This window comes from Mustela erminea, chromosome 20 (genome assembly GCF_009829155.1).
Source record: "Mustela erminea isolate mMusErm1 chromosome 20, mMusErm1.Pri, whole genome shotgun sequence".
In the NCBI taxonomy this organism is placed as follows: domain Eukaryota; kingdom Metazoa; phylum Chordata; class Mammalia; order Carnivora; family Mustelidae; genus Mustela; species Mustela erminea.
This window is the reverse complement of record NC_045633.1, coordinates 1,500,324-1,521,410: the sequence shown is the minus strand read 5'-3', so window position 1 is coordinate 1,521,410 and position 21,087 is coordinate 1,500,324. Positions and strand designations below refer to the sequence as shown.

The 21,087-nt window shown below is 51.0% G+C and overlaps 1 protein-coding gene across 2 annotated transcripts; it reads right to left on the bottom strand.

The window, feature by feature from the left end:
- Nucleotides 1-9,135: 9,135 nt before the first annotated feature.
- On the bottom strand, nt 9,136-20,851 carry CLN3 (CLN3 lysosomal/endosomal transmembrane protein, battenin). Of its 2 annotated transcripts, XM_032328695.1 has the most exons (17): nt 20,343-20,851; nt 20,114-20,237; nt 19,148-19,644; nt 18,907-18,985; nt 17,601-17,697; nt 16,199-16,270; nt 15,770-15,849; nt 15,543-15,628; nt 14,977-15,049; nt 14,628-14,771; nt 13,705-13,817; nt 12,341-12,387; nt 12,196-12,264; nt 12,045-12,100; nt 11,822-11,915; nt 9,627-9,767; nt 9,136-9,512 (listed from the first exon to the last, which is right to left on the bottom strand). In XM_032328695.1, exons 3-17 carry the CDS (start codon nt 19,191-19,193, stop codon nt 9,393-9,395), a joined length of 1,317 nt encoding a protein of 438 aa, XP_032184586.1. In that variant the 5' UTR covers nt 19,194-19,644; nt 20,114-20,237; nt 20,343-20,851; the 3' UTR covers nt 9,136-9,392. The 2 variants fall into 2 exon arrangements, with proteins under 2 accessions (XP_032184586.1, XP_032184587.1); XM_032328696.1 differs by lacking the exons at nt 18,907-18,985; nt 19,148-19,644; nt 20,114-20,237; nt 20,343-20,851 and adding an exon at nt 18,265-18,510.
- Nucleotides 20,852-21,087: the final 236 nt, after the last annotated feature.

Genomic DNA, 21,087 nt, shown 5'->3' with positions numbered 1-21,087 from the left:
CGGGTTGAAGATGAGAAACCATCAGCGGGGGTTTTAATGGCACAGAGACTGTTTTACCTTTTTATTTTTATTTTTTTTTTAAACATTTTGTTTATTTATTTGACAGAGAGATCACAAGTAGGCAGAGAGGCAGGCAGAGAGAGAGGAGGAAGCAGGCTCCCTGCTGAGCAGAGAGCCCGATGTGGGACTCGATCCCAGGACCCTGAGATCATGACCTGAGCCGAAGGCAGCGGCTTAACCCACTGAGCCACCCAGGCGCCCCTGTTTTACCTTTTTAAGGGTGGTTCTAGTCGTTCGGTATTTGCTGCATGTCTGGGCCTGGGTTTACATGGGAGGCACAGTGTTCCCCTGAAAGAAAAGTAGGATTTAGCAGACTGAACGGAGAGGAGGAAGCCACTTTGGGTAGAGAAAACAGCGTGAAAATCCTGGAGATGGGGAAGATCAAGGCACAGTCAGTGTGTGGTACGTTGGGGTTTGAATGCGGAGGGTCTTTCTGTATGTCTTGACCTGTCACCCCTGTTTTTCCTCTCTTCCCCTTCTCTGTCTCCCTCTACCTTCCTCCCGTCTTCCCTCCCTCCCCCCACTTGATTCTGAGACCAACCTCTTCACCTCCCCAAACAGAAAGGGAATGCACAGAAATTGCCAAGGGAGCCCGAGGGAAGAGGGAAAGGAGGCTGAGTGATGTAAAAATCAATGCCACTGGAGATGAAGAAATGCCAATTCACACTAAAGGAAAGCTACTGATTTTAGAGCAGCTTCCTGTTACTCCCAAGACCCTGATAAGTTGCAAAAAAATATTGAATTCTATTTTTTTACCCATCCCTTACTAAGTCATTGTAAAAAATTTCAGTTTAACAGGGAGGTGGCTTTTTAAGTGAATTTTTTATTGAAGTGTAACATAGATTCAGATGAATATTAGTGTGTGCCAAGCCCTTTCACGTGGATGATCTTTCTCTTAAAACATGTACACGATTACAGAATGTAATTACATTAATTAAATGTACATTACAAAATGTAAATGATACAGAAGAAAGTACAAGAATAAAGAAATCTCTTTCCCACCCCTGACCCCCTGGTCCTCAGCTTCTTTCCCCAGAGACAACCATAATTATCAGGTCACAGTGCTAATCTTCCACACATTTCTCTCTCTATATAGCTAAGATACAAAAAAGGATAGAGATACGTATATAAGTGTGTGTATATGGGTTATATCAATAAGGTTCTATAGATAGCTAGGTATCTGATAGATCCTTATTGTTATAATCCTTATAACATACATATATACCTTTACCTATATTTTTTATGTATCTATATTTATATGGAGAGATGTATCAATGGAGAGGTGGAATATATGTATATCCCCACTTTTTTTTTTTTTTAAAGATTTTATTTATTTTATTTGACAGGCAGAGATCACAAGTAGGCAGAGAGGCAGGCAGAGAGAGAGGGGAAGCAGGCTCCCTGCTGAGCAGAGAGCCTGATGCGGGGCTCGATCCCAGGACACGGAGATCATGACCTGAGCCGAAGGCAGTGGCTTAATCCACTGAGCCACCCAGGCGCCCCCCCCACTTTTTTTTTTTAAGATTTTATTTTTTTGACAGAGATCACAAGTAGATGGAGAGGCAGAGAGAGAGAGAGAGAGAAAAGCAGGCTCCCTGCTGAGCAGAGAGCCCCATGCGGGACTCAATCCCAGGACCCTGAGATCATGGCCTGAGCCGAAGGCAGCGGCTTAACCCACTGAGCCACCCAGGCGCCCTATCCTCACCTTTTAAAAAAAAGATTTTATTTATTCATTTGACAGAGACAGAGAGTGAGTGAGTGAGTGAGGAAGGGAGCACAAGCAGGGGGAACAGGAGAAGAAGCAGGTTCCCCGCTGAGCAGGGAGCCTGAAGCAGGGCTTGATCCCAGGACCCTGGGATCATGACCTGAGCCGAAGGCAGATGCTTAACTGCCTCCATCCCAGGACCCTGGGATCATGATTTGAGCCAACCAGGTGCCCCTCTCCACCTTTTTTGTTACACAAATCATAGCATTCTTTTTGTCCTTCTGTATCTTATTTCATTATTCACATATTTTATAGCTCTTTCTATAAGGCATATAGACCTGTTTCATTCTTTTTAATGGCAGACTATTGTACCATTATATCATGAGCCATAAAACGCATGTCTTCAGACTTCTCTCAATGAATGCCTCTTTAAAATCTTCACAACAACCCGTTAAAGAAGAGGATGTTGACACCTACAGGGCGAGGTGACTTGCCCAAGATCACACGGCTAGCCTGCATTCCAACCTCAACGTTATTTCATAGCCATCAGAGCTGTTCAGAGCTTTGCTGTCTCAGAGCTAGACCCTGACAATTTTTTGAATTAACACAACTTAGTCTTGTGATGAGGATGAATGGGGATGAGGGCAGTGGAATAAAGGGACCCTGAGAATTTCCTCCTTTATAAGGATAATGAGGCTTTTTAACTGGAGCCAAGCAGAACATGGGCGTTTTTAATAGGTGAATTTTGTTAAAGCCTAGGTTTTGATGGGATCCTTAATGGTTCCAGAACAGGAAGCACACCCTGGTGGAGCTTTTGATCAGTCTGGTGCCTTTGGTGCACGTGGGAGTCACAACTCCCTTGGCAAATCGCTTCTCTCTGAATGCCTGTGGTGATGCAACCAGCCAGCCGAAAGGTGTTAGTCATTGCTGGCACTCAGCAGCAACTCCAAATGCGTAAAGGCATCTGAAAGTCAGGACAAACTTGTAGGTAGGCAGGCAAAGCAGCTACTACTCATCTCCTTCTACAGAGGAGAAAACCACAACTCTGAGCATGCAGTGGCTCCGCTGGCGACAGTGAGGTCCCCAAACCAGATCCTCCGATTCAAAGACCACAGAAGACTCTTCTGGAGACACTATTTTACTTCCTAAAGATGGACAAAGGGTGATACATTATAATCGTTAGAGAGGAGGGGACTGGGAGGAGGCAGGGGACCGAGCACAGGGCGGGGATGGGTAGGTACGGAGGAGAAGGGTGGCATTAGGACTCCTCTCCGGGACCAGGTCCTGGGCACCACGCTCTCTCTTCTTCCCTCCCCTCCCGTTATGGGGGCCTCAGCTCTGGTTAAAGCAGTGTCGCATTTTTAAAACAAATACCTTGAGATGCATTGCAAAATTCGTAGGTTATAACCTGACATGCACATTTTTTTTTTTAACTGAGTGTGTGTTTTATTTTCCCAAATAGCCCCTGAGTTCCTTGAAGACAGGGATAGTATCTTTACACATCTTAATATCTCCCTCAGTGCATTTCAGGAAGTGTGGGTTCAATCCTGTGTTGCTGGGTTTTGATTGTTATTGAAAGGAAAGGCAGCAGGGGCGCCTGGGTGGCTCAGTGGGTTAAAGCCTCTGCCTTCGGCTCAGGTAATGATCCCAGGGTCCTGGGATCAGGCCCCGCATTGGGCTCCCTGTTCGGCGGTGAGCCTGCTTCCTGCCTCTCTGCCTACTTGTGATCTCTGTCAAATAAATAAATAAAAATCTTTAAAAAAAAAAAAAAAAGAAAGGAAAGGCAGCATACAGATGGCAAAGTATACTAACTGATCTCACTTGGACCATTATCTGTTAGTTTTGCCTATTCTTTTTTTTTTTTAAAGATTTTATTTATTTATGTGACAGAGAGACAGAGAAAGAGAGGACGAGCAGGTGAAGTGGCAGAGGGAGAATGAGAAGCAGGATTCCTGCTGAGGAGGGAGCCCCACGTGGGGCTCGATCCCAGGACCCTGGGATTATGACCTGAGCTGAAGGCAGGGGCTTTGGCCCACTGAGCCACCCAGGCGCCCCTATATTTGATATTTTGAAAGAGATATGTGTATATATATTGAGACTTTTTACATGTATTTAGAATCACGGTAACCGAGTCAGCTGCAATGGCAGCCTAAAGACAATGGGTTTTACTATGAGTGTTGCCTTCAGTGAAGGGATTTTCCAAATAGAGTGAACAGCTCTTGGTTAAGATCCAAACAAAACAAAACAAAACACAATCTTCTTTCGGTGTACATAATAGTTGAATTCCTGGAAAATTCAGTGTACATTAAAAGCAAGTGAGAGGGATGCCTGGGTGGCTCAGTCGGTTAAATGTCTGCCTGTGGCTTAGGTCATGATCCCAGTGTCCTGGGATGGAGTCCCGCATCAGGCTTCTTGCTCAAAAGGAAGCCTGCTTCTCCGTCTGCCTGCTGCTCCCCCTGCTTGTGCTCTCTCTCTCTCTGACAAATAAATAAAATCTTAAAAAAAATAAAAGAAAGCAAGATATATTTCGAGTTCATGTGTAAAATGAAGTTAGATTCTTGGCACATATTGTTAGATGTCTTGTGGGGACGCTGAGAAACCATTCGGGCATAGGAAATTGGCCCTCAGCCTGTAAGGGCGATGCCTTCATTCACAGTGAGATTCAAAACTCCCACAAACTTCCAAAATGACCAGAGGGGGCAGTGCCTCCGCATTGAGAACCACTGTCCAAGACCTGTTCTGTCCAATATGGTCAACAATAGTCATCTGTAACTTGTCATCTATTAAATGAAATTAAAAGTCCAGTTTCCCAGTCATACTAACCCCATTTCAAATGCTTAAAAAACACATGTACCAAAAACTACCCACAGAGAAAAGCCCAGTTCCAGTTCGTTCCACTGGTTAATAATTCTGCAACTACTTAAAGAATTAATACCAGTTCTTCACAAACTCTTCCAAAAAAGAGAAGAGGGGCTACTTCCCGACTCATTCTATGAGGTCAGCCTTACTCTGATACCAAAACCAGACAAAAAATTACATTAGAAAACTTCAGACCAGTATCTCTAATGAATAGAGACACAAAGATCCTTAGCAAAATACTAGAAAATGTGATACACAAACCATGAACAAGTGAGATTTATGAGGAATGCAAAGTTGGGTTAACATATGAAAGTGAATTAACGTAAGGCACCATGCCAATAAAGTAAAAGACAAAAAACACATGATCATCTCAATAGATGAAAAAAAAAGGATTTAGCAACATGCAAAACATCTTGACGATAAAAACACACTACAAACTAGGAACAGAAGGGAACTTCCTCAATATGATATATCGGACATCTACAAAAAATCCACGGCTAACATCATACTTAATGATGAAAGATTGAAAGCTTTTCCCCTAAAATCAGGAACAAGACAAGGAAGTTTACTCTCACAACTTCTATTCAGGGTTGTACTAGAGTTTCTAGCCAAGCAATTTCAGAAAAGTTAAATAAAAGACATCTAGATTAGATAAGTTTGCAGAGGACAGACCTTGTGTGTAGAAAATCCTATGGAATTTATGAAAAACCTATCAGAAATAATAATGAGTCTGGCAAGGTTTTAGGGTAAATGATCAACAGACGAAAAGCAATTGTATTTTTATCATTTATAAAGACCAATCCAAAAAAGAAATTAAGAAAACAATTCCACTGAGGTGCCTGGACTGCTTAGTCAGTGAAGCGTAAGACTCTCGATTTTGGCTCAAGTCATGATCTCACGATCGTGAGATCAAGCCCCACATCAGGCTCCGCGTTGGACATGCAGCCAGCTTAAGATTCTCTTTCTCCTTCTCCCTCTGCCCCTACCCCCTCTCTAAAAAAAACAAAAGAAAAAAATTCCACTTACGAAAGCACCAAAAAAGAACAAAATGCTTAGAAATAATTTAACACAAAAAGTAAAAAATGTATACTATGAAACTAGGAAACATTCTTGGAAGAAAATAAAGATCTAAATAAGAGGAAAGGCATCCAATGTTCACGGATCAAAGGAGATAATGTTGTTAAGTTGGCAATACTTCCGAAACTGATCTATAGGTTCAGTGTAATCTCTATCAAAATACAACTGGCCTCTGTGTAGAAAGAGAGTTGTATTTTTAGGGTGACAAGTTCACCCTAAAATTCATAAAACATTCTTGAAGAAGAACAAAGAGAATTCACACTTCTCAATTTCAAAAACTCACTACAAAACCACAGTAATTAAGACGGTGTTGTACTAGCGTAAGAATTAACATGTGGGGGGCGCCTGGGTGGCTCAGTGGGTTAAAGCCTCTGCCTTCAGCTTGGTCCTAGGATCCAGATCGTCCTCTCCGCGGGGAGCCTGCTCCCCGCCCCCCACTCTGTCTCTACCTGCCTCTCTGCCTACTTGTGATCTCTGTCAAATTCAAAAAAAAAAATCTTAAAAAAAGAAGAATTAACATGTAGATCAATGGAACTGACTTAAGAGTCCAGAAATAAATCCACACATTTGTAGTCAAGTGATTTTCAACTGCTGATTTTTAAAAAAATTTTTAAATTCATTAATGTTGTTGTTTTGTTTTTAAACATTTTATTTATTTGACAGAGAGAGAGAGAGATCACAAGTAGGCAGAGAGAGAGAGAGAGAGAGAGAGAAAGGAAGCAGGCTTCCCGCTGAGCAGAGAGCCTGATGCGGGGCTCGATTCTAGGACCCTGAGATCATGACCCGAGCCGAAGGCAGAGGCTATAACCCACTGAGCCACCCAGGCACCCCTTAACAGCTGGTTTTCTAAAACATATCTAGAGGGAGTCTTTTCAACAGATAGTGCTGGAACAAGTGGATATCCACATGCAAAAGATTGAAATTGGGCCCACTGTTGGGGGTCCCAAAGATTCTTTTTTTTTTTTTAGTTTACGAGTTCTTTATGTATCTAGATATAAGTCCCTATAACGAATGTTCTAAAAAGGAAAAACAGGGGTGCCTGGGTGGCTCAGTGGGTTAAGCAACTGCCTTCAGCTCAGGTCATGATCCCAGAGTCCTGGGATAGAGTCTCATTGTCGGGCTCCCAGCTCCATGGGGAGTCTGCTTTTCCCTCTGACCTTCTCTCCTCTTATGCTATCTCTCGTACTCTCTCTCAAATAAATAAAGTCATTTAAAAAAAAGAAATTAAAAAAATAAAAAGGAAAAACATAATTCTATGGTTCTCAATGTGTGGTCCCAAGAGTAACACTAGCAGCATCGCCTGGTGTACGATAGCAGAGCATATTCTTGGTCCCCACCCCATACTTCCCCAATCAGAGTCCTGGGCCTGGGCCCAGAAATCTGTATTTTCACAAGATCTCTGGAGCACACTCAAGTTTGAGAACCATTGGCATAATGCAGTATAAAAAGAAAGGCAGGATTCCAGCCATAGCGTGGACAAAGCTGACATCTACTGGGGGCTGACCACACCTACCCAAGGGCTCATGTAGTCTTCACAACCACCTTGTGACCTGTGGGTACTACTGTTACCTCCATTTGACCGACCAGCAAACTGAGGTGCAGAGAAGTGAAGATAATTGCCTGAGATCCTGAATTCATGAATGGCAGAGCTGGGACCTGAAGGCCAGGCTTCTCTGCCTGCAAAGCCCACGCCATTAACCACCATGTCAGCATTTCCCTGAATGTGGGCTACAAACATCACTGGCAGGGACGGGCTGGAATAGGATAGTCTCAGAGCATACATGGATGCTCACTTGGAGCTCCAAAGGTTATGTACTGATGTCCCCCAACTTACGAAAGGGTTATGTCCTAATAAATCCATCGTAAGTTGAAACTATCTTTTTAAAAAAATATATTTTATTTATTTATTTGACAGAGAGAGATCACAGGTAGGCAGAGAGTCAGGCAGAGAGAGAGAGGAGGAAGCAGGCTCCCTGCAGAGCAGAGAGCCCTATGCAGGACTCGATCCCAGGACCCTGAGACCACGACCCGAGCTGAAGGCAGTGGCTTAACCCACTGAGCCACCCAGGCGCCCAAGTTGAAACTATCTTAAGTCGAAAATGCATGTAATACTTCTAACCTACCGAACATCATTGCTTAGCCTAGCTTACCTTCAGTGTGCTCAGAACACTTAACATTCACCTGCGGTTGGGCAAAGTCAGAGATTTATTTTACAATAAATAAATTTTACAATAGAGTCTATTTTACAAGACTGTGGAGTATCTCGTGTAACTGACTGAATACTGAACCGAACGTGGCACACATATATGGCTAGGGAAGGGTTGTGTGTCCCTTGTTGACTCGCGCGCTGGCAGGGCTTGCTGGGACCTGTGGTCGGCTGCCCCTGCCTAGCATCACAAGTGAGGATGGCACCTGTCGCCGACCGGGAAAAGATCAAAATTCAAAACTCGAAGTACAGCTTCTGCTCCATAGGTCCTTGTTTTCACACCACGGTAAAGTTGAAAAATCTAAGTCAAACCATCGTAAGCCAGGGACTGTGTTTATTTTAATGCTTCATAGGAAAAAAATATGTAACTAGCATTTCAAACCCATTATTCCAAGGGTCCCTTAAAAGATTTATATTCAAAGTTGTTCAATGAGAGGCACCTGGGTGGCTCAGTCTGTTAGGCATCTGCCTTTGGCTCTGGTCACGATCCCGGGGTCCTGGGATCAAGCCTGGCCTCGGGCTCCCTGCTCAGCGGGGAGTCCACTTCTCCCTCTCCCTTGGCTGCTCCTCCTGCTTGTGCTCTCTGTCAAATAAATAAGATCTTTTAAAAAATAAAATAAAATCTTAAAAAAGAAGGGGCACCTGGGTGGCTCAGTGGGTTAAAGCCTCTGCCTTCGGCTCAGGTCATGGTCCCAGGGTCCTGGGATCGAGCCCCACATCAGGCTCTCTGCTCGGCAGGGAGCCAGCTTCCCCCCACCCCAACTCTGCCTGCCTCTCTGCCTACTTGTGATCTCTGTCAAATAAATAAATAAAATCTTTTTAAAAAAATCTTTAAAAAAGAGGGAAGGTATTAAACTCCACTTTCTACCTTGAAATACATTATGAAAATCAGAGACTCATTTGGATGAAGTGTTACGTGTCATAAAGTAACTGTAGCAGAATGCTCCCCGCAGCCCCCAGGGGTGCACACACCTGTGCTTATTGTAGGGATTCTTTCAACCTCTGTGTTTGCAAACTTACATGTTGGAGGAAAATAAATGCAGACTGCATCACACAGTGAATGAATGAAATAAATGAATGAGTGAATGAGTAAGTAAAGCCTCAAAGACCAGGTAGAATTCTGCTGAAATGCTTTCTTTATACTCTCCTGCATATATTTCAAAGTGGGTTTGTATTACTCATATAACAAAAGAACATTTTGTTTCCAAGCAGAAAAATGGCACAGGGGTCAATTAATAAAATAGGCATTTATTCTGAGGATGTAACGCCACGAAGGAAGTCCCCAAGGCCAGCCTGGGAGAGGGCGAACACTGCCGGCTTGCTCAAAGGAGAACAGGACCGCCGCGTGTGTCTGCACCCCAGCCGCTAGGCAAGCCTGGGGCAGGGCTCATGGGTGAGCTCTGGGCTGTGCGCCTGCGGTCTGACTCGGCCGCCGGTCAGCGCAGGCCCAGATTAGTGTGTCCCGTGTCCTGAGAAGCCGGAGTGTCAAGGCAGGTTACAAAGGAAGTCGTGCAGGGGCAGGGCCAGGAGCCCCGACAGGGAGATTCCGAAAGTGTCAGAGATACAGGCAGCCGCCATGGCAAATTCCCGGTGCTCGTCACTCGTCTGTGGAAGGCAGAAGCAGGGGTGAGGCTCCGATCCTAGCTGCCCCAGCCCAGGCCTTCCCCAGAGAGGCTCACCCCCAGCCGCCCCCGCAACCCTCCCCCGGCCCATGCTGACCTCCAGGGCAATCTGGTGGAAGGTGTTCACGTAGGCGGCACCTCCAAGAAGCCCCTCATACAGAACAACCAGGAAGACGAGGTAGATGCTGGGCAGGAAGCTCAGCCACACGTCCACCAGCAGGAAGGCCAGGTTGAGGCACTGGGGAGGCAGGTGGCAGGGAGGGCTGAGCCTGGGACCAGAGGCTGCGGTCCCATCCAGGGGCCCCGGTTCTGGGAGATGCTGGAGAGGGCTGGCAGACCCAGATCAAATCCCAGCACCCCACTGGCCTACCAGACCCTGGGATCTGGGGCAGGCCTTCTCCTGAGCCTGTCCTGGCACCCTAGATGCCACAGGTCACTCTCCCAACCGTGCCTTGGCTCAGGTCGTCCCTGGAACTCCGTTCTCTTTCCCTCACGTGGGATCTCCTGGTTCCCACTGCTCCCGGCTCAGCTTGGAGCAGGACCCCTCCCGCTCCTGGGCGCTCACGCCTCCTCCCAAGGGTCCCCTGAAGAGAGAGGCCCGCCCCTCCCCCGCCATTTTACCAGACTGAGACTATGGGTGTCGACGAGCAGTTCTCGACTGGGAGTGATTTTTGCCACTCAGGGGACACTTGGCAATGGCTAAACATGTTCCTGGCTGTCGTGAGTGGGGAGGGAGTGGGTGGAGGCCACGGGACAGCCCCGCAACAAAGAACGATCCAACCCCCAATGTCAACAGCGCCGAGGTTGAGAAACTCTGGCTATGGCGTTGTCGCGTCTTTAAGGAGGACTCTCTGACACCACCCAAGGGAGTAGGTCTGCCCTCTGGGCCCCAGTCCTCCACAGGACCCCCGGGGTCCCAGGCCTGAGCCGTGGTGGCGCACATATCTGACTGCACACACAGGTCGCTGGGAATCACGTGACCCACACAGGCCTTGCCCTCGAAGGTTCTAGTTCATTATGTCTGAGGTGAGCTCAGAGATCTGCCTTTAAAAGAACACATCCCCGGGGCGCCGGGGTGGCTCAGTGGGTTGGGGCCTCTGCCTTCAGCTCGGGTCCTGGTCTTGGGGTCCTGGGATCGAGCCCCGCATCAGGCTCTCTGTTCGGCGAGGAGCTTGCTTCCCCCTCTATCTCTGCCTGCCGCTCTGCCTACTTGTGGTCTCTCTCTGCATCAGAAAAATTTTAAAAATCTTAAAAAAAAAAAAAAGAACACATCCCAGCAATGCTCATGTGGCTGGCGACACCCCGCTAATGCATCTGTCTGTAGCACGTGGCCAGGCGCTTTCTGTAATGAAATTCAATGATTCTAAGTCTCTCATTCTATGGAAAATCCTAAGCTATGCATTTCAGTGGCGGCTAATGAAGAACCTCCGAGTTCAGAATTGTTGACATGATTGGGGGCCTTCGGGGTCTGAGGCCCTGGGCTGGCGTCCCCACTCAGACCAAGAGGGAGAAAGCTGACGGACAGCCACAGGGTCCTGCCGTAACCGTCAAGGGCAAACTATACTTGGTTTCTACTTTTTTATCCTAGAACTGGACTCAGTTTATTGAAAAGGGCTTTCCTGGACCAAAGGAAGGTTAATTTTTATAGTAACTTCCAGGGGCGACAGACTCGTGACCTTGAAGGCTGGTTCTGTGAAGCTACTTTGGTTGGACCATGGGCCAGAACGGTGTGTGTTCGCTCAACACTGTGCTACTTCCACCACACGGAGTTAACTTTGCTCACCAGCCTTGTGGTAAGTGACCTGTTGGCTGTGACACTGTTGATTTTGTTGTAACAAACCACCCAGAATAAAAAAACAGTACTATTTTTTTTTAAACCCACAGAAACACTATTTGAAAGCCTGTGCCTCTGCCCGAGGCTCGTGGAAATAAGGATTAAGTGCGTGCTTCCAGTGGATTGAAACACTTCCCATCTCTGTGTGTCCAAACCACCCTGAGAAGTAGACGCTGGCCGCGGCGGGCTCACAGACGAGGCCATCTCGGCTCAGGCAGGTTCGGGGACCTGCCCGACGTCACACAGCTACAGAGAACAGAAGCTGGGATTTGTGCCCCAGTTTTGCTGGGCTCCCAAGGCCACACGTTTTACACAGAGCCAGAGCCCTGCTGGCCTTCTGTTCCCTGCGCTCAGAACCTGACGGCGAGCAACACACTTCCTGGAGAAGTGGGAAGCAAGCCTGGGGTCTGGGAAGCTGGGAGCCAAGGTGGGAACGGAGCGAGGGCTGGGCTCGGTACCTGCAGCAGGGCCAGGACCCACGTGAAGCGGATGTGACAGCAGCGGAGAGAGGAGCGGGAAACAAAGACGCCGGCCTGGTAGAGCATCTGGTACCTTCGATGCGGGCAGGGAGGAGGAAGCAGCCCCTCAGCAGCGTGGCCGCGGCCACCCCCAGGCCCTAGCCTCAAGGGCTCCCCTTCAGGCCCCCGCCCGTCCCGCCACCCTCCCCCTCCCCCTTCTTACCAGCGATACTGCTGAGCGTGACTCAGGGACGTGTTCCGGAAGAACAGGAGCTCAAACTGCAGCAAAGAGTGGGCAGGGCAGGTGGTCGGAGACCTGCGGGGCCCCGCCTCGACGGCTCCTTCCACCCGCACCCCCAGCAGCCCTCACTCACCAGCCCCTGATTGATGAAATACTCCGCGAAGTAAACCACCACCAGGGGGACGATGTAGGGCAGCAGGCCCTGCAAGAGGCAGCAGACGTTGAAGGCCGGCAGCGGGGCACCGGCCACAGGGGGCGCCAGAGCCACCCAGCCATACCTTGAACACCGTCCACCTTTCCGGAAGGGAGAGGTTTGACCTGGATTCTGCAGGGAGGGGGGAAGGGCCGGTGAGTGGGGCACGCGGACTCGGCAGCGGGGGGCTGGCGGGCAAGGGCCAGCCACTTCACACGCTCAGCGTGAATGCACTCAAATGCCACTGGACTGTACAACCAAAAATGGTTAAGGGGCGCCTGCGTGGTTCAGTCCCTTGAGTGTCCGACTCTTGATTTCAGCTCCGATCATGATCTCAGGGTCTCGAGATCGAGCCCCCATCGGGCTCTGCACTTAAGATTTTTTTTTCTCCCTCTGCCCCCCAAAATGGTTAAATTGGTAAACTTTACCAGATTTAAAAAGGGGGGGGATTAACAGGTGGGACGTCTCCATGGCTCTTGTACTGTCTGATAGCCATACATCTCCAACCCACCCAGCTCACAGTGGCCCCTTCCTTCTGCTTCTCGAACATTCGAGCTCCTTCCCACCTCAGGATCTTAGCCCATGCTGTTCCCCTGGCCTACGACCTGACTCGTTGTCATTCAAAATTCAGCCCAATGACCCCTCCTCCAAAAGGCCTTCACAGACCATGGTCTCTAGGTGGGGCCCTTCTCTACACCCCCCCCCCCCCCCGCCCAAGTTCCTAGCGGCAATCCCTGCTTTCTGTCCGGCCAGTGCTCACCAAAGCTTAAAAAGTAACATCTTTCTGATTCAGCTACTTGTTTATGAGTGGACCCCCTTCCTCATCTGCCACCCGGTCCCTACAGGGATCATCAATCAGCACATGGTGGGGTGCCTGGGGGGCTCCGTGGGTTAAAGCCTCTGCCTTCGGCTCAGGTCATGATCTCAGGGTCCTGGGATGGAGCCCTGCATCTCGCTCTCTGCTCAGCGGGAAGCCTGCTTCCTCCTCTCTCTCTGCCTGCCTCTCTGCCTACTTGTGATCTCTGTCAAATAAATAAATAAAATCTTTAAAAAAAGATCAGCACAAGGTAAGTACTCACTGAGCAGTTCTTTTTTCTTTTTTTAAAGATTTATTTATTTTTGAGAGAGAGAGAGAGAACGTGAGGGGGGAGGGGCAAAGGGAGAGAGAGACTCTCAAGCAGACTCCACGCTCAGTGTGGAGCCCAAGGCGGGGCTCGATCCCACAAACCTGAGAGGATGGGCTGAAATGCACTCTAGGACCAGACACTTAACCGACTGAGCCACTCCGGCGCCCAGCGTGTAGCTCTTTAGTAGACGAATGCGACTGGCTCTTCCCACAACCAGCACTGCTGTCCACCTGCCCTCCCGACCGCATCCACCACAGAGAGGAAAGGCTACCGCCCCTCTGGGGAGAGAGTGATGGCTCCGAGGGACTCCCGGGTCTCCTACCTGGCTTTGACTCCGGAGCCTCGCTGCCTATCAGAGGCTGCCGAGCAGAGGTCTCTGCCTCCTCTTCCCCTCCAGGGTCCTGGGGCGCAGGAGGTGTGAGCAAACAGAAATAGCTAGAACCGGTGGGAGGAAGATGAGACGGAAGGCTCTCTGTCGGGCTGGAGGGGCCGCTCCCTCCCAGGGGAGCCCCCCCCATTTCCTCACTCCTTGTGAGCCCCACCCCCATCCTGTGCCAGAAAGCTCCGGCTGCAGAAAGGTGCTTCCTTCCTTAGAGCTCAGATTTGTCTCCTTGTTTTTGCTGCCCGGGGGCCCGAATGCCACCCATTCCGCCTGCTGGCTCACACCGAGCAGGTCTGCTCCGTTTTCTTGTCATTGTTACTCTGATGATCATTCCGTGTTCATTCTGTGCTGGGCCCAAACTTCTCCCCTTTCAGTCTCTTCCAACAGAGACCGTGTCTACACTCGGCCGTGTCTAGACTCCTCTAATACACATTTTTTTTTTTTTTTTGCTTATGATTTTCTTTGAAATTGATTCACTTTTTCTACACGGCCTCATCCCAAGCAATCATCGGTGAAATCACAGGTTTGACCAGCTAGTTAACATTTTTTCCCAATAGGCTCAAAATCAGTAAAATAAAGTCCACCCCATCCCCCCGCCCCCCCCGCCGGCCAATCATCTCGGGATCCACTCCATACTGGGTGCCAGGTGCACGTGTCCCCCCGGGGAAGCAAGAAGGGCTGGAGAAGTGAGGCGCCCTATCGCACCCTGTAGAGCCAACACGCAGCAGCTCCGGAACTCAAACCAGTCCTCTCCCAGGCCGGAACCCACATGCCCCCTTTACGAGGCTGCTGGGATCTGGAGATTGGGAGCCTGATCTAGTTCTCCCCTGGGCTCCCTCATCCGCCCAGCCCAGGCAGCCTACCTGGCCAGCAGCAAAGCAGGGACACCCAGCATGGACAGCAGGGTGTGCTGCGGGGAGAGGCCGGCCTGGGTGAGGCCCAGATAGGACAGGGCTCCCAGCAGCCCTGCTCCCCCAGTGCCTGAGGACCACCAGGAGATCACAGCCCTGAGAAGAAAGGGAGAGCTGAGGAAGGACCCAGGCTGCACCCGGGGCTGCTCTCGCCCACTCCCAGCACACCCGGGGCTGCTCTCGCCCACTCCCAGCACACCCGGGGCTGCTCTCGCCCACTCCCAGCACACCCGGGGCTGCTCTCGCCCACTCCCAGCACACCCGGGGCTGCTCTCGCCCACTCCCAGCTCCTCCTGCTTACCTGGGGTAGAAGGCGGTAAGCGAGAGGAAGGTGACCTCCCCCAGACCGGACGAGATACTAGCCAAGACCACACCTGGCGGGGGGACAAGCATGGCGATGGCCACACGTGGCCTCCGCCATCCCCCCAAGAGGGGTCCGGCCACAGCCTCCCCTGCGTCAGCTCAGATCCCTGGACAGGGGGGCTTCTGAAGGAGAACTTACCCGCCCCCCCACATGCCTCTCACAGGGAATGGGACCCCCTCTCTACCCAGTTACCGACACCGGAGCAAGAACTCACCCTGGACGCCTCGGCCGCGCCTCCTTCCCCCCGTCATGGAGTCCTGGTGACTCTGCTCATCTCGAGCTCCGTGTACTACACCCCTTTCCTCCGATCTCTGCACCCTGACCCCTGACCCCATCCACCCCCCCGAAATGACCTCGTCTCCCATCTCCTCCTCATGACAGGCCCAGCAGGCTTCTGAGGGTTACAAAAACAATCCCCTTCCTCTCGGAAGTTGGGGAGGGTACCCCACAATGCTGTTCCGGCTCCTCTGGGTTCCCCACCTGACACAAAACCTCACACTCACCGCACAGGCTGGTCCCCACTGAATGAGAAAACGCAACCAGGAGGAAGCTTCCGGCAGCACAAATCCCACTGACGAGAACCCGGGGGCTGAGGGCCCGAGGTAGGGAGGGAAGAGGGGGGTCAACCTCCGCCTGCAGCGCCCTAACCCTCCCGCCACTGCCTGGGCCCTCACGGCCGCCCCGCTCTTGGGGTCCTGCCTGCCCTTCTGCCGGCCACCCCCTCTCAGACCTGTAGGGCAGCAGGTGCAGACCCAGGGGAGCCAGCAGTTTGATGACGAGGGTGGGGAGGATATCTGCCAGGAGCACTGCCTGGAACAGAAGAACGAGAGCCCCGATGGTCCCAGGGACAAGCCTCCCAACCAAGTGACCAAGGGCAGACCGACACCTGCTACAGACACAGGCTCTGAGGTCAGGTAGGTCTGGGTTCAAGTCCCAGCTCTGGGGCTCCTTAGCTTTGTGTCAAGAGCTTCAGTTCCCTTGTCTGAAAAATGGAGGCTGGTTACAGCGCTCAGCTCGTAGGACTGCTGGGGATTACATGAGCCGATGGACGCCACACACAGAAAAGGCTCAGCAAATGTCTTATTTATGATAATCGTGACGGCCGCAGCGGGTGCTGAGGGAGGGGGCGGGGGGCGGGGAGGACCCGATGGGTACTCACAGCCGTGGAGACGGAGTTGCAGTCAAATCGAGAGGAGCTATTGTGGGGGGTGAGGGGTGGGTCCGGGTTCACCTGGCGACAGAGGAAGGTCTGTCACCCAGAGAGGCAAGACGTGACACAGAAAGGGCCTGGCTCCAGTGCCAGCTCAGCCCTGACTTGAGGGATGGCCTTGGATCAACACTGGCCTTTTGGGACCTCAGTTTCTCTATGTGCACAATGGGGGCGGGGAAGCTTACCGCACAAAGCTCAAACTAAGGACCCGAAGCCCTAAGATGGCCCCGTACATGGGCTCTAGTTGGGTAACACACTCAGGAGCTTTTGTTTTTTAAAAATTGAGGCTTCCAAATTTTTACTGTCATTCTAGAACAAGGCACAGGTAGGCGAGTGAGCCGTATCCTCCCTAAGCACCTTATTTCCTCTGATCTAAATATATTTATAAGGACTTCTTCTAATGGAGGCCTGGGTGTGGTTGCCACAACGATTTCAGGGAGCGGCCCTCTCTATGCCCAGTATGGAAATGCATGCCTCTCTCCTGAGAATGAGAAAGGAGAGTCGCTTAGAGATCCACGAGGGTGGGCTTAAACCACACGCCCACGGGGACCCTTTCCTCTTCACCCTACTCCCCTTAGGCCCCTAGGAGGACGTCCCGTTTTTTAAAGCCCTGGGACTCCGAGCCTGGTCTCATTTGTTTCCCTGCTGGGCTCATGTGTGGACCACCTGAGCACCCCTTGACTTGACGATTTTAAGTAACTATCTTAGGCAGACACAGGAATATGTAAATGCCAACGTTTTAAATAATTCTATGAAGTCTTTGTAGCTACTCAGCCAAGGGGGAAATGGCTTTCCAGAAAAGCTGATCTTGGACCAAATTCCCTGTTGGACTTGAACTTGCAAGGTGGTGGCTGTAATCCTTTGGCACTTACACCCCCCAACCCCCAACCCCCACCTCCAGCTCATCATAGACAAGAGGTTCTTAACTAGAGGTGATTATACCCCCCAGGGAACATCTGGCAATGCCCGGAGACATTCTCCTCTGAACTACTGAACAGGAGGTATGCTACTGGTAGAGGACAGGGGTGCTGTTAAGCACTGTACGATGCCCAGGAAAGCCCCACAACAAGGAATTCTCCAGCCTAAAATTAACAGCGCTGCGGTTAAGAAGCGCTTTCATAGACCATGGCCCCACCCAGCCAACCTTTGAGTTTATATACGTGGCACCCATCGATGCTTAAAAACCCTTCCTTGCTCTGTGGTCTGGGAAGCTGGAACTTCAGCCCCCTTGCCCCACCCCTGGGCCACCCCCATTCCGTTAGTTTCTCAAAGGGGGTTCCTGCTCTAGGGGGAGTCCCCCTTCTTCCCATAAGGACTAAATATGGTGGTGGCATTAGAGTCGGTCACTTACATGGCTCTGGTTCCCAGATGCCCTCTGGTGGCTAAGGATGTCATGCGCAGCGCTGAGCATCACCACGTAGGAGAAGTTGTTACAAAGGCCCAGGAGCCTGGAGTGAGCAGGGTAGGCTTTTTTCCCCCATCAGTTTTATTGAGATATAACTGACATATAAGAACAGATCTTAAACCTCCTTCCAGGCTTAATCCGCTCACAGTCCTAGCACCAAATCTCCCCTTCCCGTGGCCTTCCAACAGCTCGCCTGTTCTCTCTCACCAGGCCCCATTTCCATTTCGGTGGTAGGGCTAGAAATACAGGCTTTGGGATGACAGACTTGGGTTCACATCTTCTCTCTCCCAGGAAGAGAAGAGAGTCATCCTTGATGACCCTCCCTCCAAGCTCCCATCATGGTTCAGTTCCTGGGGCGTTTCTCACGCACTGATCCATGCTCTCTGATGTGTTGTGGAACAGCAAAAAGATCCTGGAGCTTGAAGCCCAAAGGTCTGTGTTCAGGTTCCACACCTGCTGGCTGCTTCCTACCTGAGTGGCCTTGGGCTACCCACGTGTAAATGGGGACACAGGTTTTCCTTCTCACTACTTCACAGGGTGCTGTGGGGTTAAAGGATGATCCTACCAAAGCCCTTTATGACCCCTATAAGAAGGATCTTTTCTTGCTTACTCTCATTTCCCAGAGCTGCACTCAGTGATGGGAAAGGAACTGGGCCCAGTGCCAGAGATTTCATGGGCTCTTTTCACAAGCCCAGGAAGTGGTTCCGAAGCCTTTCTTCCCATTTTGCTGCTGTCAAGAAGAGAGGCTCAGAGAGGTGATGGGACTCTTTCGGAATGACACGTGAAGTCACGTCCAACCCAGTGCGCCACCTAAGCCCTCAAGGTTCAGGTTAGCGCTACAAGGGTTTCCCAAGGCTCAAAACTAGATGGATGGCCTTTTAAAAAAGTGTAGATGCGTTTATTAAAAGCGCATTAGGAAAAACACTGGCTTCCTGTCCAGAGCAGTGATTTAAAGCTTTCTTCTAAAAAAATACATGTATTTACAAATTTAAAGTCTGAATTCCTTGGAGTGAAAACATGAAGTAGTCCTCCAGCCGACTGGAGGACCTGGTCCAAGCCTGAAGGCGGGAAGTAAATCGAGTCAAGTGTTGGAAGTTTACAAGCTGCCTTAGGGCAAACCAATGGCTTCCGTAAATATTTGTGAATTCAGCTCCTTTCTCACAGCTCAGCTCTTTCTTCCCTTTTTCCTCCTGTCGCTTCCCAACTCTTCCCACCCCATTTTTACTTCTGCTGCACTCCTCGGGCCACTCACCAGAAGCCCATCACGTTCCTCCAAAGGGCGCCCTGACGGTCCAACAGAGGGGACCGAGGTTCCGGGGCCGTCTCCTCCCCTGGGAGGGCGAGAAGGAGAGAGCATGACCCCCACCCCACTCGCAGGTGCACGAGGGCCCCACGGGTGTCCTCCCTGGGGCCGAGCCAGCGCCCGAGCCCCGAGTCAGGTGGGTCGCGGGGCAGAGGCTGTCCCTCTCAGGAGCGCGGGCGGGAATACGCACCCTCGCAGTCCGAGAGGCGCCGCCGCGAGCCCGCACAGCCTCCCATGGCTTCAAGTTCTAAGTCAGCGAGAGTCCAGGACTGGCTCCGACCCGGCGGCTGAGGGTCTGCGACACAGGAGAAGGATCCGCGCCCCACTGCAGGGCCCAGCTCCGGCTTCTCCGCTGCACCCGCGCGGGGCGACCCACCACGTTACCCCGGGGGCCCATCTCGCGCCCTCGCACACCCACTCTGCCCCACCCATGGGACGCTGCCCCGGCCCCCTCGAAGGCAGGGGCCTCCGCGGTCTGTACCTTTAAGAGCCGCTGCGAGTTCGGCTCCGAGGGACCGCAGGTTGGCGGGTCACGTGACAGCGCCCGCGGGGCCCCTCATCACGTGCTTGGAGGTCACACCCCCCCAACTTCCGGGTCCTCTCTCTCTGTCTCGGCTTCGGGCTCTCCCGGCCTCGGGACGGGGGCCAGAGAGAGGCCGGGAGAACCCTGGACCCGCTGCTCTCGAACTGGAGCGGGCAGGATCAACAAGAAGAGCCGTAGCGTTAGAGCAGCGGGACGCGAGGTCTTGGCCCTCCTTGCCAGTACTAGTCATGGCGGCGAGCTGCTTCAGCTCCTTTCCCGGCCCTCCATTGCCAGAAATAAATATGGCCACCGGGCTACTGTAGTCCTGGTTTCTGGCGGGGAACAAAGACAGCCCGCTTCGGGGGATTCTTATTCCTCTCTGGTGCCCTTAGACGGCTTCAGGAACTGAAAATCAAGATAACTCTCGGGAGAATTTCTGTCTATTGGCAATATCCCAAACATTAAAGAGATCGCTTTCCCCAAATTATCCCAGAACCAAAGAATATCCCAGAAATATCGACCCCCCTGGTGTTACACGTGAGAAAACAAAAGAAGGAAAGTTGCTGGTGATGATACAAGGTTAGACCTAAAGCTGGCGGTACAGACTCTTTTTAACAGTAGGAACTAGAATACCAGAGGCAGACATGCTTGGCTCCGCAGGCTGCGGTGGGACTCCTGCCTGCATCAAGAATGCTTAGGCCAGAGGATTCTAGGGCTTCTGATTCTGATTCCGATTCTGTGATCTCATCTGGTTTGTCTAGTTGGAAATTTGGAAAGTGGGGATCAGGCAGGGGATTGCGGGAAGAGGTGTAGATCAAAGTCGCTTCCTATAGTTCAAAATAAGAAGTGATTGTTCTCTTACCTTCCTCTAGGTGGTAAAGCAGCATCCTGAATTTTCTTCATTGAGTCCTCCTGCTAATCTCTTCTATGGGCTTCCACCAGCTGGTGCTCACCTCTCCAGCTCTTTCTCACCACCAAGTCCTCAGACTGCTATTTGAAATGTGCCCCCTTTGGTCTGCTTCCCAGGTTACTCAACCAGTGAAAAATGGGGTCCTACTACCCATGCGGGACCCTACAAACTCAGTAACATGTCACACATGGCCTCTGCCTTTAAGGAACTCACAGGAGGGTGGACGGTAGACACAAATAACCACAATACAAAGCTTAGCCAAGTTTTGTTTCACAAGAATGACTACAGATGAGGGAATGGGCACTGGAGCCACCAATCCAGCCCCTTCTTCCCCTTAAGGAAGCATTAATGACCCTAAAATGAGAAGCCAAAGCTCTTACCAGCCCCTCTGCACTCCCACTCCTTGTCCCTAGGCAAAACAGGAACCACAAACCCCAGCTTCCTCTCACAGAGTGGCTGTGGCTTGGGGGGGAGCAGGAAATGGCTGAGGTGTGAATACAAGACCTGAGTCACTTGAGCTGCTCTTGCCACATGCCCCCTCCCCCTTCTCCCCTCCCCAATTCTGAGGTCTCCTGCTCCCAGGTTTTTCTTTACGGCCTCCCCCCTTGCTCTTCAGCTCCAAATAGGCACCTGAGTCCCCTGTGCGATGCACACCCATTGCCCAGCCCAGGCTGGGAGCTGCTGTGGGCATTGCAGA

What these genes read in the sequence shown, in the direction of transcription:
- CLN3 (XM_032328695.1), bottom strand. Translation starts at nt 19,193, where the DNA reads ATGGGAGGCTGTGCGGGCTCGCGGCGGCGCCTCTCGGACTGCGAGG. An exon ending in CATCTGGGAACCAGAGCCAT is followed by an intron (nt 16,271 to 17,600) that starts GTAAGTGACCGA and finishes CTCTGTCGCCAG; the next exon opens with GTGAACCCGGACCCACCCCT. An exon ending in CCTGCTTTGCTGCTGGCCAG is followed by an intron (nt 13,818 to 14,627) that starts GTAGGCTGCCTG and finishes CACCGGTTCTAG; the next exon opens with CTATTTCTGTTTGCTCACAC.